This window comes from Maylandia zebra, linkage group LG5, assembly GCF_041146795.1.
Source record: "Maylandia zebra isolate NMK-2024a linkage group LG5, Mzebra_GT3a, whole genome shotgun sequence".
NCBI lineage: Eukaryota > Metazoa > Chordata > Actinopteri > Cichliformes > Cichlidae > Maylandia > Maylandia zebra.
The window spans coordinates 36,510,186-36,526,598 of record NC_135171.1 but is presented as its reverse complement, the minus strand read 5'-3'; the positions used below and the strand labels follow the sequence as shown (position 1 = coordinate 36,526,598).

Below are 16,413 nucleotides of genomic sequence, written 5' to 3'. Positions count from 1 at the left end.
ACTAAATTCTTTGCTGCAGCCACAAATTTGCATCTCATTATTCCCCAAGAAACTTGCAAGTAGGCTTAATGGCACACCTGCTCCAAACATATGTAAAGGAAATATTGGCAAGCTGCAGAGGATAGACGTTGAATGCTGAACGGTTAGTACAGTCGATTCAATAGTTGTCCAAGTTTAACATAAACAACCCATTTGTCCTCTCTAAGCTGCACTTCTTTGTTCATCACATGATGTACTTTTGAGGTCTGTGCTTTTACTGAGCAACACAGCTTATTTGTGAAGCTAAGTGAGAGCACATAATGATGGCTACTGTTCTCATTAGTTTAGTAGGGGATTTTCTTTGCCGTTTATTAATAGGAAAGTTTTTCAACACATGACTTAACCATCATCTGTGTGATATTGCTGAAAAAGAGGCTACAGAACAAAAGTGCTATCCATTAAGAAAAAAAAAAAAAAAAGTAAGTGTGTGGCCTAGGCAACATTACTGACTCACTAAATCAGGCTTGAGGCTGTCATTTATTTTTTTCCTGAAACTTTAAAACAGCATTTTTTTTTTTTTAAACATTTTCAAAAATGTATATCATCCCCACTTTCTAAAGTCTAGTTTATAAAAAAAAAAAAAAAAAAAACCTAACTGATTTACAAAAGTTTAACACATCGTCATAAAAAGTTAAGCTATGCACCAAACTGATACCATTATTTACACAAGCCCATTAAATTACAACATAAATTAGAAAATATTTACATCCAGGACAAGACACTGGATAAAATTCTATGCTTGGAATTTAATTTCTAAAAACATTTTTTAAAAGAAATATTTACATTTACGCACGCATTCTCACAACCAACACACAACCTGGCAGAAGTGGGCTTGTTGGTAGGTTAGTGTCAATTTGGATGTTGTTTTAATAACTTGTTCACAAAAAATTAATAAGTAAAAGCAAACAAACAAAAATTCTCACGACTATGTACTGTATGTGTTGTAAGACTGAGTAACAATGGATCCATGGCAACGCCTGTAATCCACAAACACTGAGGAGGCTTCTGTCATAGCAAATTCAAAGTGCCCCTGCTATGCATTCTGGGATTTTATCTATCATGTAGTCTGTTAAATCATTTTTGCACATGAGAAAAAGGGTTTGCAAAGTCCACATCAAAGTGAGTTATTCTCTCCTGCAAAAACCAGTGCTGCTAAACTGCTTGAAATGCATAATTTGAAGTCCAGACTTTTCTTTTTGTCATTTACATCACTATGTAACATGGTGCCATAATGCACACCTAGCAGCTAGTTTGGCATGCCCTCAAAAAAAAAAAAAAAAAAAAAAAAAAAGCAGTCAACTAAAACCTAATGCAGCCACTAATACTGAGTGTTTCAGAGGGTGAAGAGATGTGCTGTAGCAGTATACAACCACAAAAATAAAATAATGAGCCTCTAAATTGGCATAATGGGGGCACTTTAAAGTTTTTGGTTTCTGAAAGAGCACAGGCTGAGATGAGAAAACCAACTGTCTTTTCTCATCTAGCTTCAAATCAACTCCCATGAACAAAAACACAATAACACTGGATCCATTCTGAATTAATGGTACAACTAAAGCACAAAAATAAAGAAAACTAAGATTTTCCATCACACATAACTGTCCTTTGCAAGTCAATTGAGACACAGGAAATAAGTGGATTTGCCCCCAGACTGAGCAGGAAGGAGAAAACTGAGAGGAATTCACAGCCACAGAAAGTCATCTTGAAATGATGTCCTCTAGGGAAGATGAGGGAGGAAGGAAAAAAAAAAAAAAAAAAAAAAAAAGAGAGAGAAAGACAAGGGAGGTGGAAAAAATAGTCGCAGAATGCATTTTGTTTCCCCCTCATCTTCTTCAACAAAATGCAGGCCCTGTGGTTATAGCAGTAGGCCACTAGCAACTGTATGTAACTGCATAGTGGCTAGCATGATGCGGCATGTATTAATCCCCTTTTTAGGCATGTACTCCTTGCTAGGAATTTAACAGTATTTTATCGCATTACTTTGGTGTATGAATGTACACCCTGGTAACCTCTCTGGAAAAGTCATGGCTGTAGTTTCACTAGCTTATGACAAATAGCAACTGTGCTAAACAGCAATATGAACATAAATGTATACTTTTTTCCTTTTCTCCCCGACTTGCATGCATCACACAGACCCTGCTGTCCGTGGCAAATTTAGAGAGAACTGAATGCACAAACCTTACCAGTTCATAATGGCAGGACTTGTTGCCAAAAACAAATCTTTTGCACGTGTGAAAAATAACATATGCCATGCTGCTCTCCTCTTACTGGTTTGTGTGAATGAAGGCAAGACAAACATTAATATAGAAGTGAACTATCACTAAATGACAATCCTGTTGCTTTAGCAGACAGAAGAAGCCACACATGCCATGTCTGAAAAGGGCTTTACTCTTTCACAGAGCGGGCTCCCATTAGGACAAATCCAGAGCATTCAACACGCATGCCAACAGTAACTGATTTGTAGCCTGCTGTGACAGGCTGTTAAAAATCCCCAACCTGTCAAACTATAAATTTACAGTGTGAGCACACACATTCACACACAAATGCAGCTCTCAAAAAGACAATACCAAATATTGATTTTTAAAAAGGTCCAAAAGGGAAGTCGGGGCAGCAAGATTAAGTGACTCTGGGAATCTCAGGTTCATAGGGATTCTCCTTTAAGCTCTCATTTCCTGTGCTTGTCCATTTTGTCAGTAGATTTACTTCCACTGTCTGAGGATCCCTGGGTGTCGCTACCAGAGCTCAGGTACATCTTGTCCACTTGTTTGAGCGCTTCATTCAGGTAGTTCTGAAGCGAGGTCATGGCAGCACAGATGGCTGGAGAGCCAAAGCCATGAGTGATGAGACTGAAGTGAGTCAGGCAGCCTTGGATTCCAGGTTCCAGAATGGGAGCAGGCCTAGCGTTGCCCAAAGGTGAGCGGTCCTGAGTGAGCAGATCAGTAAACTCTTTGCAGATTTGCCTGTAGGTAGAGAAGCAGAATAACTAAGGATGTGAAATATGTACAGATTTGTGACCTAATTGGAAAATGGATAATACTTCAGATAATTTCGAAAATACAGCTTTCTATTGATCAAATACTTTAAAACCAGCTTTTGAAAAAGGTTGTCTTGCTACATCCCACTTTGCTAGGTGTTTAAATGCATGTAAATTAAAACAATGATTGAAAATACACTTACTTGGCAGCAAGGAGCATGTTCTTGCGCGAGTTAGCCTCATTCCGCTCCACATGTGGCCTACCCAGGTATTCAGCAATTGCCTTTGCAGGGAATTCGGTCTCACACACATAACCAAAGTCTCTTGCTAAATGAACAGCTTCACCTAAGACAAAAAAGAAAAAGATAATATTACATATAAGAAAAAAAACAAAAACAAAAACAGGTTTTCTGTAGATCCAAGAAAACACTCAAGTTGCAACTTTATTGCTAACCACAAATTAATAATTGTGAATAAATATATTACTAATACATATTAATATTAGTCTTTAGACAAATATTATAACAACATATCCTTTGACATACTAGATTGTTAAGCTGTCCAGGAGCAGAACAATTTACTAGTTTAAGAGCATTACATGAATAGTCCCATTTTCAAACAGATATACACAAGCATGAAGGCATAAGAAGTGAAGCAGCTGAACTGCAGAATAATCATCTGCAGTCATTCTTCTAACTCTAGGTAAGAAGAGCTATGCAGATTGATACATTTTTGTCTTCAGGGTGGCTCGACTTGCATGTTCATAAAGGGATTATGTGAATAAATGCTACCAAAACGGGCCCCGAGATGCCAACAACACCGCTTATTGATAGACATGTACAAGTCTTCAAATGCTGGCAGCTATTCAGAAGCACAAGCTTTAAGGTCAGCTGGCCCTCCTGGCAAGCCGAACACAAGATAACAAGGCTTAATTCAGCTTTGAAGGTCTCTAAATAACACAGGCCTCCAGTCATCTTCCTGCACAGAATCATCACCCCATTTATAAAAATTCGGCATGTGGGGAGTGAGAGAGGGAAAAAAATAAAATAATATCTTTCTATAGCCAGCGGCAGGTAAATGTGATTAAAGTGATACTGGGATGATAGAATCAAATGTCACTGACTGAGGTATGACTGCAGTTGTCATTCAAACTATACAGCAACAGAAAACAGTCACAATAAAAATCAGGGCTGTATGACCTAGTAGTATTCTTTCCATCAACAGGAACAATTAATTTTCCCTAACACAACTGAGTTTCAGAGGTGACTTTGCACACTAGGTAATACAAGACAACATGCTCAATGGAGTAACAGAATTAGTGCTGAGGTTTGTTGTTTCTTTTGAGTATTTCAGATGGAAAATGGTCATCTCAGTCTTTTATACACTATACGAGTTCAGTCAACCTAATTTTGGCTAAATTTTCCAAACCACTATGACTCACCAAATAATGTGTAGCTGACAGTCTGGCACATTAAACACAGGGGGAAAAAAAAAAAAAAAAAAAAAAAAAAAAAAGGTTGCAGTTACATTGCCTTTAGTTACCCTTTCCACAAGAAGTGAAACACACACATACCAATGCCAATACACTAACGTTCCCACATTCTCATACTACTAACGCGACATTCCAGCCACTGCAAACCGTAATTATAGTGCGAGAATTTACTGTGGGCAAATGACTAATGTGTCATACCTTCTACTAGCGAGGTAAGTAGAGTGACATTAGCTGCCTTCCTTCTTCCTGCAGGCAGGTTAAGCCCAATTTTGTCCAGCTTTTCTCTCAGAGAACGGCCTCCATTTTTTGACTTGGCTCTGTATAAAGAGAAAAAGAAATTGAGGTCATTCACATATTGTCTTGACATTTTCATCAAATTATCAGTGGAGTTTTAAAAGGTTATTGTGTCATTTATGACTATTTATTTTATCCCCCTTGAGACCATAAATTAAAAGAAATACCAAGAGTTACAAGATATGTACTGTACACCTGTGTAATACACATTCATGTGTATAGTCTCAAACACTTCTGAAAATAAATTACAAGAAGATTCTCTTGACCTAAAATAAAATATTGAAACAATTCATGTTCCACTCAAAAGCACAGCAGAGAGGTATAACTCATAAATGCATTTTCAGAAGCTCTTGAACTCTCCACTTGCCATAGCCAATTCAGTTTTCTGCATGACTGGCAGACAAGCTCTCCCCCTCAGTGGTCGGTGAGAAGGGGCGCATCTTTGGAGAGACATGTGTGTTTGAGTGCCCCCACCCCTTCTCCCTCTTGTCCCACTACTAACGATAGTCCTATTGCTGTGTGACCTACTTTTAAGAAAGAAGAAGAAAAAAAAAAAAAAAAAAAAAAAAAAAAAAAAGAGATTGTATATGTGGGTCTGTGGGTGCATGTCAGCATTAATACAGGCACATGGGAAGTGGTAAACATGCACTCCAAGTACAAAATGCTCCAGTCAGGAGTGTTAACCATGTACTGTAACCTCGAAGTCCCTCAACAGACTGCTGCACTACCATGTGTGCCATAAGGTCAACTGCTCTGGCACAGTTTAACATTTGCAATCACGTACACAGGCACACAAACACAATAGGTAGGTACTAACAATGTTGACGCAACCTATCCCCAATGGAAGCACTGAACCCAAAATTGCACACAACACAAAGAATGTCACAAACCTTGCAAAAAATAAAGAAAAGAGGAAAAATGATGAGCCGGAGCAACAGAGTCAAGCTGTGCTTTTAAAAAGAGCCTTTCCCATGGGCTACTAAGCTTTAGCCTACAGATCACTTGCTCCACGCCTTCCACAGCTTAATGATGGTTTATTTTTGAGATAATAAAAGTCTTAACAGTTTGCAGAAACCAGAAATTTTGAACAACTGAAATCATTTTGGATTAGTTAATCCTATTTTTTGTGAATCAATAGAAATGTATTCACATGTCATGTTAAAGATTTTTACGAACCACAAGGAAAAAGAATACTGTCTAGCTGTGACGTGGAATGAGACCGAGCCCTGACCTGCGTAGAACGCCTCCCAGGAGCGATGCGTTGAGGCATTCTGGGGGTGACAAACGTCTCTGGACTTCAGCCACAGTAACCTTGTACTTGGATGTAGAGCTCAGCAAGGAAAGACGGCCTGGTACGGAGCAAAACACCTCTGTGGGATTTGACACCATGCCCAGCAGGGACTCTTTCTGGAAGGGAAGACCCAGTGCGTTTCCTTTAGGCAGAGTGACAGGCCCTGGAGAGTGAGGAAAATAATGTTTGTAAGCTAAATACTAAAGTAGTGCAAAAGAACATAAAAACAGATTGTGGTTGGGCAGTCAGATTTGTTAATTACTGTCAATCTTTATTCCAGACTTACGATCCATAAAAAAGAAAAATAAATCAGACAAACCAATCTGTACGTTTCCTGTTTATGTGCATAAGCTCTGATCTTTCTGTGTCTTGTGCGGAAAAGCGAGCAGAAGTATGCGTATGCTGCTCTCCTCCAATGAGGAAAGCCAGTCTCTGCTGTGCCAAAATATACAAGAAAAAAAACATCTAAAGCCTTTTGAAATGTGTGGTTTTGGAAAGATCGGATGCCTGATGGTTAAACAGCTATGATGCCCTCACGTCAAACACCATCCACAAACAGGTACGCACATACAGACCGTCACTCATCTAAGCCACAACCTCGGAACCGTGAATTGATTGGTCTCACAGTCTTTGATCGAGCTAGACATTGTGATTTTTTTTAAATGTCATCCCACAACAAAAGCACTGACAGACAAACAAAACAGTACAGCACACTACGAAACAAAACAGCTATCTTCATCCTCACCCGCGAAAATTCCCCCCTGATAATAAGTCCTCTGTAAGCGATCAAGGTTCCTGCCACCTCGAAGTCCTAATACTGAGACAGAAATGACAGAGTCACATCAGTGCTTTAAATCTCCTCTCCGGCAAATCACTGGGAATGACATGCCATTGTTTACAAGTGGAAACCCTAGATTGCCCATAGCGTGCCCTTGAGCCTGGGAACAGTATAATAAGCAATCACTGATTTACGTAACAAATGCAGACTGTTTGGTTTATTGCACTCTGCAAATGTCGTGCTGCTTGTTATGTACTGTAATATTGCAATATTACAAAGCAACCCTATAATTACTAGCATGCTTTCAAAGAATAAAACTTTGGGACTGTACTGCAAAATATGACATTGTCAGCAAATCAAAAACATCAATTTTACTTTGATGTTTAACATACATATGAACAAGAAACTAAGGCGTGACGTTTACATTTTAAAATGAAACTTAACTCTACTTACGCAAATTATATTTTCTACTTGTCCACTGTCCACATACTGTTCATAATAACATGATGTTCCTTGGGTTCATCTTTCACTTTAAGTCTGTTTAATAGAGCCCTGATGACAAAACAGCAGGAATAAGTTTCTCCCTCAAAACAGTTCAAGTCTCAACAAATTACTAAACTGTCCTTCACATGCAAGCCTAATGCCACACCCACCCAAAAGCTGGTTCTGCAGAGCCAAACACAGCTTCAAGACCAACTCATAATTTCCTGCTAACATGAACTGAAAAGAGCTGCAATTGCGAGCTTAACACGCCTAAAGATGATCCAAAGCTTTGGAACTCATAGTCAACACAGTTTGTGAGATTGCTCAATTTCCATGTCATGTCAGCTGTAGCCTGATGAATATGAAAGGGATCAGTTCTTTCCCACTGGGCATCCATTCAAGCACCTTCAACAGAATAGGCTAAGGATCACATCGGGCTTAAATAAGTGCATCGCATGGATTATCATTGTATGCAGTGTAAGTACAAACAGAAGACGCCTCCTTTCCTTACTCTCTCACTGAGTGCCCTGACATGCCACTATAGAAGTATGTCATTTCCAAGTATATAGAGTTCAACAAATGAAGGTCCAGCATTTTTTAGTAATTACCACATATTTTGCTGTACAAAAGCATTCCTCTTCAGTTTTCTTTTTTAATTGCTCTAACAGTTAAAAAGTCAAAATAAATAAAATGTCACAACTCACCTTTTTTGATGACCGTCTGATCTGCCATAATTATACTGTGGTCGTCTACTTGCTGATAACAAAGAAAAGAAGCAGCAGTAAGTAAACACATGCATTGCTCTGTTTTGATAAGATGCTTGAGCTAGACTATTTTTTCCTAAGGTGGGTATTTTCTTGATATTAGTAATCATAGTCTGTCTCTTTCATGCAAAGCATATAATGTAATATGTTCCATTTTATAATAGAAATATTTTCTACTACCGCACCTTTAACTTGGAAGCATTTTGAATATATGTGACCTTTGGTTATATTAACATTTAGGAGATTTTAAATCTCCATATGGCAGGCGAGTGCAATAAAACACACTATAATGCATCCATTTACGACTTTTCAGTATATTCACTACTTCGACTGCATTCACACAACCATTTAAGCACAAAGCCTCAGTCTTTGCGCGCCTCTGCCTCAAAAGTATAATGTCAAGTGATTATATAAATCTAATCCACTTACTTGAACATCATCCAGCCCGTGTCCCATGTCATGCATCCCCATATTATCGCCAATAACCGACGACTCTAGACTGTGAGCGTGTGGAGACAGCAGCTCCGGTCGGCGGAACCCTTCCCTCCTAACCCCTGACGAGCCTCCCTCCAAGCCTAGGATCTGACTCGCGAGTCCGCTCCTCCCGTGTGCGCCGAGCCCCTCCTGGCCTTGCCGCCCAGGCCACGGCTGCTGTTGGTTCGACGATGGCGACTGGTGTATGGAGTTGATGTTGAAAGGGTCCCCGAGGTGAGAGTAGGGGTCACTAGACTGCGGGTACGAGATAGGCTGGTAGGGAGGAGGAAAGTAAGGGGGCTGGAAGTCTGAACTGGCCGAGTGTGAGAGGGAAGTAGACGGGCTGTAGAGGTGTTGACTGACCGCCGGCAGGTGAGGCAGCCGTGGGTTCCCATTGCTGTTACTATCGTGCCTTTCCTAAGGAATGGAGGAGACAAAGCGGCTGAGAAAGATGCCAACAACATGGCAGGTTGTCACCCAAGGAGATAAAATGTCAGATTATTCGCTGGCACGATGTCTACTGAAAAATGGGATTTAGACGGGATAAAACAATAACGGAGACCGTTAATTTGGAATTTTTCTTAGTACTTAGTGGCTATTGCAAGAATATGCAAATATTCTCAGCAGCAATCAGCGTCTCAGATTATTATTATTATTATCATCATATTTTATTTTGTATATAGAGTAACAATAATAAGAACACGACCCCACTTTAATTTTATAAGGAATCATAGCCGGCTTTAACTCTGACAACGACATCCTGTTTTCACTGTTTCGCCAAACTTTACTCTAACTTTTCTCCCTTGGTGCAGCACATCATGCTGCTTCTAATGAGTCACCTTCCGAAATTTTACCGTGATTATTTCAACCCAAAGGATTAAAAGTCAGCACCCACTTCTTGCCGTTAAATTCGGTGCCACTGATCTCACTTAGTGGAGGCCATCTCTTACGAAACTCACCTCACAGTCATCCTCGTATTTTACGTTGTCGGCTAATTTCCACAACATTTTGGCTGAGGAAAAAGTCTCTTTCTTGCAAATTTTAAAAAAAAAAAAAGTGTAAAAGAAAAAAAAATGGGGGAGGGGGGAAAGAAGCCCGCGAGTTAATCCAGGTATGAAGAAATTAACAGCTTCCTGGTGGTCATGAACCCGCTTATTCTTCAGCTGCAGCAGGAGGCAAAGTTGTAGGCGAAGGCTGAAGGGCGAACTGACCTACCGACTGAGTATCCAACTACAGATATGAGTTTCCACAGCCACTATGAGAGAAAAATAATCGTTGTCAGGCAATATTCCCCCCTTTCCTGCCAAGGCGCTCAGTACTTCTGTTGTGAAAGTGGGCGAAACCGGTTCATAAGAAACTTGACTCCCTCTTATGGACAAAACAGTGCTGTTCAGTGCAAACATGAGCATTTCACTATATCTGCACAGCTACTTACAGTGGGCGTCACCCTGTCCGATGATGTCAGTGAATTGGAAAAAAAAATAATAAAAATAAAAAATCCTGATTGGCGGGGTGATTGTCCAATCAAAATTCGGTCCGTCTGTAGCGCGTCTTTGCACGGCGTCAAATATTAAAAGGATTAAACATCCCCAGTGTAGTCTATATCCATTTCCCTCTCTCTCTCTCTCTCTTTTTTTTTTAACCTATTCCTCGTGTCTTGCACCAAATGCTGCTTCTCATTAACATTTTTACTTCTTTTATCTCCTCGGGCCCATGGGTAGTTGAACCTTTAATTTTACAGGGCACTGTGTTCTGTTTAATGATTATATTCTTGGGCTTTAAAGCGATTCATTGGGCAGAGATCTGTTAGCCAGTCATCAAAGAAATGATTTCTTGAGTTTTATATATTTACAAAATTGCACTTTACTGAACTGCAGGACAATGTGCTCATGTAAAATATTACGACTACGAGACAGAACCTGTGAAAACGTTGCAGTTACTGCTGTACGTTAATGAGAGCTTCTTGACGAGACCTTGTACTGTAGTATACGCAGGCTTTACACAGTGTATTGCCTCTAGAGACCAATCACTTTGCTCAGTTTGAGCTGCTAATTTTAATAGCCTTCAGGAGAACGTCTTAATTTGAGGTAAAAACAAAAAAACAAAAGTTAACATTCGTGTTCTTAAAACCACCACCACTAAAAGTAAAACCCTATTATTATTATTATTATTATTATTATTATTATTGGTAGTAGCAGTAGTATGTAGGTCAATTATTATTGGCCTGCATACATACTACGCATAAATGCAGTGATAGGAAACTGAGCCAAGCTACTGTGTGTTTCCCTTTTATTCCTAAAACCTTGTGGTTATGCTTTGACCGACTGGATAATTTTATAATCTTAAAGATCACCTTTTTCCCACGACAAGGCGTACTTACAGTTTGTATGCTTAATTCAGTAACAGGTATTCCAACAGGCCCGTGACATTTTGATGTTTCATATCAGTGGTACGTTTCAAACCGCAATAAGCCCGAGGGCTTAACCGCATTATTCTCTCAAAAAGCTCTAAAGCTCAAAGGATTTCGGCAAGCAGCCCTTTCTTAACTTCATTTAAATTTTTGTTGAGCTTTATAGTATCTCGGAAGGAGGGCTCTTTGAACTCTGGTTTTAATCAAAAGACAAGTAGAACAGACTTTGAGGGGGGAAATACATGATATAAAAATAACACCTGTTATCAGTTCTTCAAATCGTATTATGCCACCCCGAGGCTGCTCTAGTATTTTATCACTTTGTTTTGCATTATCAATTGATACGTAAACCAGTACGTGTCAGATTTTAATTTGTGAACTTAACGTGCGGAAATCCCGTGGCTTCTCTCCACCCAGCTGTGATAGTCCGCCCCTTTTTGTCCTCTTTGCCTTGTTGTCATGCCAAGCACTATTTATTTATTTATTTTTTTAAATGCCCTATTTAAAATGTTGTTCTGTGTTGAAACAGGCACAGGACGGACCTAAGAAAGTTAGTCACGCTTGGCCGACCGGTAAGGTTTTGAAAAATCCTGATGCTCAGCCTGTCATTTTAATGACAGCCGACTCAGCTGATGTCAGGTGTGAAGACAAAATGGATCCGTGCCCGGACACATTCAAAGTGTCACAGAAGCCAATGACTGAGCTCTGCCTAGTGATCTGCCTGTTTGCTTTGATCCCAGACTTAAGAAATATAGTTCAAAGCTGGTTTATGAACTGATTTTAACACCCAAAATTTGCATTGTATTGATAGGTCTACTAACTAAGTGAGTAAACTACTAAGTGAACAACCCTAATGGAGATCACAGTAATATTGAAGTTGCTCCAATATGTGTTCGTAACTGAAGAAAGAAAGAAAGAAAGAAAGATATATATAAACTTTACTGGGCGGAAAATCTACTCTTGTAATCCCCCGCCCAAAAAAAATTCAATTTAAAATTTATAACTTAAACTGTTTGCAGAAACTATTGAAGAGGTGGAAAAAGTACCCTATCAGCAATTTTACTGAAAAATCATTTCATCCTTTATTTCAGTTTTAACCATCAGCAGCTCCACTGGTTTGTGATCCAGTAGCCTCAAGCGAAAATACTCAAAGTTTCTGATGAGTTAAACCTTATTATTGGCATTAATCACAGGTTATTCAAAAAGCGCATATAGCGCCGTGCGACTTTAAGCTGGGGATAAAAACGAATTTGTAACTGCCCTTTTCCGCAGCAACCATTTTGACGTGAAGCAGTGTACAGCCACAGCCGCTACTAATGACATTAATGAAGATTTTGTAATTAGTAACACCTGTAGTTACTTACCACGTCGTGTCCAAATGGCTGCTGTAAAGTTTAGGCTATATAAGGAGGGACTCAGTCTTAAGGTTAACGAGAGCGCACGTTTGCACAATGCAAACGTATTAAATTAGACAATAAATATATTTATGAGTAGATCTATGATTGCTATAATTTGACTTAATATAGCCTAAACTAGGGTTACGTTTTTATTCTACTCTGAACAAGACTGTTTTTAAAGTGATCAGTGTAAGAAAGACCCTCCGTAAGTTTACTTTTCTGTTAGTCTTCCACTGATGTAGATATTAAACGAATAAGTTTAGTCTTTTAATAAGTGCATTAGAATTATAAGTTTACATTTTACATTAGCCTTTTCATATGCTTGGATATTATTGATGCCGTAGTTCACTCAAACATGGTGCAATTTAAATTCCTTCTATATTCAGGTTATTTTAACTGGAAGCTACTAGTTAAATCAGCGAAGGTTAAAAGATAATCCACAGGCCTCCGTCCTGTTCAAGCAGGATGTCAACCAATTTGCATTAGTTTTTCACCCTTATTGCTCACTCCGTGGCCTCTCGCACGCAACAATCTCCCAATGCCTGCGCCTTCTGACAGGGACCTGATCTTCAAGGTGGTTTTTGACCAAACAGGGAGCTGATCTGCAAGGTGACTTTTACGGGAAACCCTGTGAAGCTTGTGATATTTGAAAGTTGCCATTTTATACCCTACAGCTGTAATTAGTCAGGCTTGTTAAATTTAATGACAGAGGTGGAAGTGCATGAATTCATTGTTCAAATTTTTAAGAGTGTGGCTGTAAAAACGGACTCTAAGCTAACCTATATTAAGATGAAGTGAGGCTGATCGTCTACAGAGCTCTGTGAGGAGTGTGTCGGGCCCGAACAGCACCAGCCCAATTTAACTCCTTGTTATGGTGGGAAGTAATAAAACAAAAGCGATAAACACGATACAGGCTTGGTCAAATTAGATCATCTGTAAGAGGAAAATACAGGAGGCAGCCAACTCACCCTCCAGTCTATCCTCTCCAGTACAGACATCTGCAAGGCTCCAGTCGCAGTAATCCCGCTGAGCTGCAGCGAATGAGTGAAACCATGAGTTTTACATTGCCGACTTCACCTGACTGCAACGCAGGACGCATGCGCACTCTAATGAACTGCACCTGAGTGGACAAATCAAAATTTATTGCCAAACCGTTTATGGAAATTTGCATATACGGTTTGTGTAAAACAACGTGTACATTAATTTATTAATATGAGGAAAGCTGGTACGAAAGACTAAAAAAAAAAAAAAAAACACTGAGGAAAACAAACATGATGCACAGAATTAGACTTATAACCGAGACAGTACTACAGTTAAACTTATCATTGTATTCTAGTTTTGAGTGTAAAAAAAATAAAGTTACGGAGGATAAAATTAATGAATACGTGGAAAAAAAGAAGTATGGAAAATTCAAGATAAGGCAATTCCAGCCCAGCCCTAAAGCCACAGCGCCTCGGGGTGACCACAAGAATCTGCTTTCAAAAGCCACTGAAGCTTTTTAAGGTGTATAGTCCCTGTTATCTGATCTCCAGAAGATTTCAGCTTAAACTATTGAACAGATCAAAGTGTCTTTGCTGTGTGGTTAAGAATGCAGCTGATATATCTTGATCTGGGGAGGGGGGGAAGACGTCTACCTGTGGTCTGACACCTGTTTAATCGATTTTTAAAAAATGGTGGAATGACACATTTTCCCCCCAGATTAATTTAATTCCAACAATAAGACCTTAATTTAAAACCGTGTGCTACTGTTAAAAAATAAAGATCTTCTAATATATAAATTTTGTTGTTACGTTCTTGAGTAAAACAAAAATTAAGGGTGGAGGGGGAAAAAATCTACAATTTAGCAAATCTGACGTTATGTGTTGGTGAAATAATTCAAACCAATATAAGCAAACAATAAATTGTTCCGTGTAGTTGGTATTTATTATATCTTTCCAAAAAACCACAACAAAACACCAATTTCGTTTTATTATAGTCCCCCATGACCACTAAAGAGGCCTAAATAATAAATATATTTTTTTTTCATTCGCAAGTCTTTATTATAACTATCAAATAAATTAAAATGCTTGTTTCCTAATCAGTGTTGAATGCTTTGTTTGATAAAATGCCGCACTAAGTGATCCAAACGTGAAAGAAAGAAAACAGCAGACTACCAGGAAAATCTCTGGATGGAAACAGTTCTGTTATTCTAAAGTTTTAGCCACCATAATTTGATCATTTGTGGTGTAACGAGAAGCAGGCTTTGTACACCCTTTGTATGCTGTTTTCTTTACGCCGAGTATAAAATCTCAGCGCGGTACTTGCGCCTGTGCTGTCACCTAGGGGCCGCATCTTTTCATTACCACAGGACTGCAGTAGTAGCCTGTTTTGTAGTGGCTGTGGAGTAAGTAGCTACTCTGGGTGGACCTATTCAGAGATCAGCTCAACATATTACATCTACGGTACTTAATTTTCAGTTATTTAAGTTATTTAGGTATTTACATTACATACTTCAGCAGTGAGAAAAATAGCTTATTGGCATGGCATATTACTTTTTATTGCCATTTTCACATATGTGTGTGTGTAAGAATGATTGTTGCAGAGGTAGTACTGTATAGCAGATGGCACTAAAAGCAACCAATAAAATGTTGAAGGTAAAATTTTTTTACATTTTCTCGATCACACAAGTCAATCATCTAATTGCAACCCAATCATGCGTTTCCCTATATGGAAAATTAGAAAGGAAAAACCCGGCAAACATTAACTCAGGATGCAGTAAAAGTCTGACAGAGTATCACAAAGCAAGAAAGACCATATTTAACATTCACAGGTTCTGGATATCAGCTGTTGAAACCAGAGGTTTCTCAGAGTATTTTATTACCATCAATTTGTCCAGTTTTTATAAACCTTAACTTTGTAGTCAGGGACAAAAATATTTGAACCCCTGCTAATTTTATGAGTTTGCCAAATAACAAAGAAATGATCAGTCTATAATTTCAATGGTAGGTTTATTTGAACAGTGAGAGACAGAACATTAACAAAAAAAAACCCCACATTTCAGTAAAGGTATAAATTCCTTCGCATATTCATGAAGGAAACAAGTATCAGCAAGATTTCTTAATACAGGTAATGAGTTGACATTAGGAGCCTTCTCAACTCGTTACCTGTATAAAAGATAGCTGTCCATAGCAGCAATCAATCTATCCAGATTCCAAACTCTGCACCATGAAGACCAAAGAGCTTTCCAAGGATGTCAGTGGTCCAAGGATGTGTCGACAGCACTCTGGGCGCCCTTTCCTCATATTGTAAAACACATGTAAAAAACCTCGGCGTCTACATTGATGGTTCTTTTAAATTGAATAAGCAGGTGAATGCAGTAGTTCAGTCCTGTTTTTTTCAGTTAAGACAGCTAGCCAAGGTAAAGCCATACCTTCCGGCTAACGTCTTTGAGCGTGTTATTCACCCTTTTCTTACTTGCAGATTAGACTACTGCAATTCATTGTATTATGGTCTAGATCAGGCCACCATCCATCGTCTTCAGATGGTTCAAAATGCAGCTGCTCGCCTGCTAACTGGTACCAAACGAAGAGAGCATATAACCCCAGTTTTAGCTTCTTTACACTGGCTTCCTGTCTCCTACAGGATCCAATTTAAACTTCTACTTTTTGTTTTTAAGTCACTTAATGCTCGGGCCCCTCCTTACCTGTCTGAGCTCCTCTCTGCCTATGCTCCAGGAAAAACCACGAGGTCTAGCTCAAAACTAATGCTGTCCATCCCACGGACTAACCTCAAATCCCGTGGTGATAGATCCTTCTCTGTGGCAGGTCCCAGACTTTGGAATAGTCTCCCCTTAAATATTAGATCTGCACAAACACTTGAGCAATTTAAATCATCACTAAAGACACATTTCTATGCCCTGGCTTTTAACACACTATGACCCAAGCATTTTGGTCTTATTTGAATTAGTTTAGTTATTGTTTTAATTCTTTTACTGTCCTATTATTGTTTTTTACTGTTATTATTGTATTACATTGTTGCTTT

General features: G+C 39.0%; 1 protein-coding gene across 4 annotated transcripts; it reads right to left on the bottom strand.

Annotated features, from left to right (window-relative positions):
* Positions 1-765: 765 nt before the first annotated feature.
* tfap2c (transcription factor AP-2 gamma (activating enhancer binding protein 2 gamma)) lies at positions 766-13,515 on the bottom strand. 4 transcript variants are annotated; one of them, XM_004547636.5, is made up of 8 exons: positions 13,362-13,515; positions 8,542-9,003; positions 8,053-8,104; positions 6,833-6,904; positions 6,028-6,250; positions 4,701-4,819; positions 3,214-3,355; positions 766-2,996 (listed from the first exon to the last, which is right to left on the bottom strand). In XM_004547636.5, exons 1-8 carry the CDS (start codon positions 13,389-13,391, stop codon positions 2,702-2,704), a joined length of 1,395 nt encoding a protein of 464 aa, XP_004547693.1. In that variant the 5' UTR covers positions 13,392-13,515; the 3' UTR covers positions 766-2,701. The 4 variants fall into 4 exon arrangements, with proteins under 4 accessions (XP_004547693.1, XP_004547692.1, XP_004547695.1 ...); XM_004547635.5 differs by lacking the exon at positions 13,362-13,515 and adding an exon at positions 9,546-9,933; XM_004547638.5 differs by lacking the exon at positions 6,833-6,904.
* Positions 13,516-16,413: the final 2,898 nt, after the last annotated feature.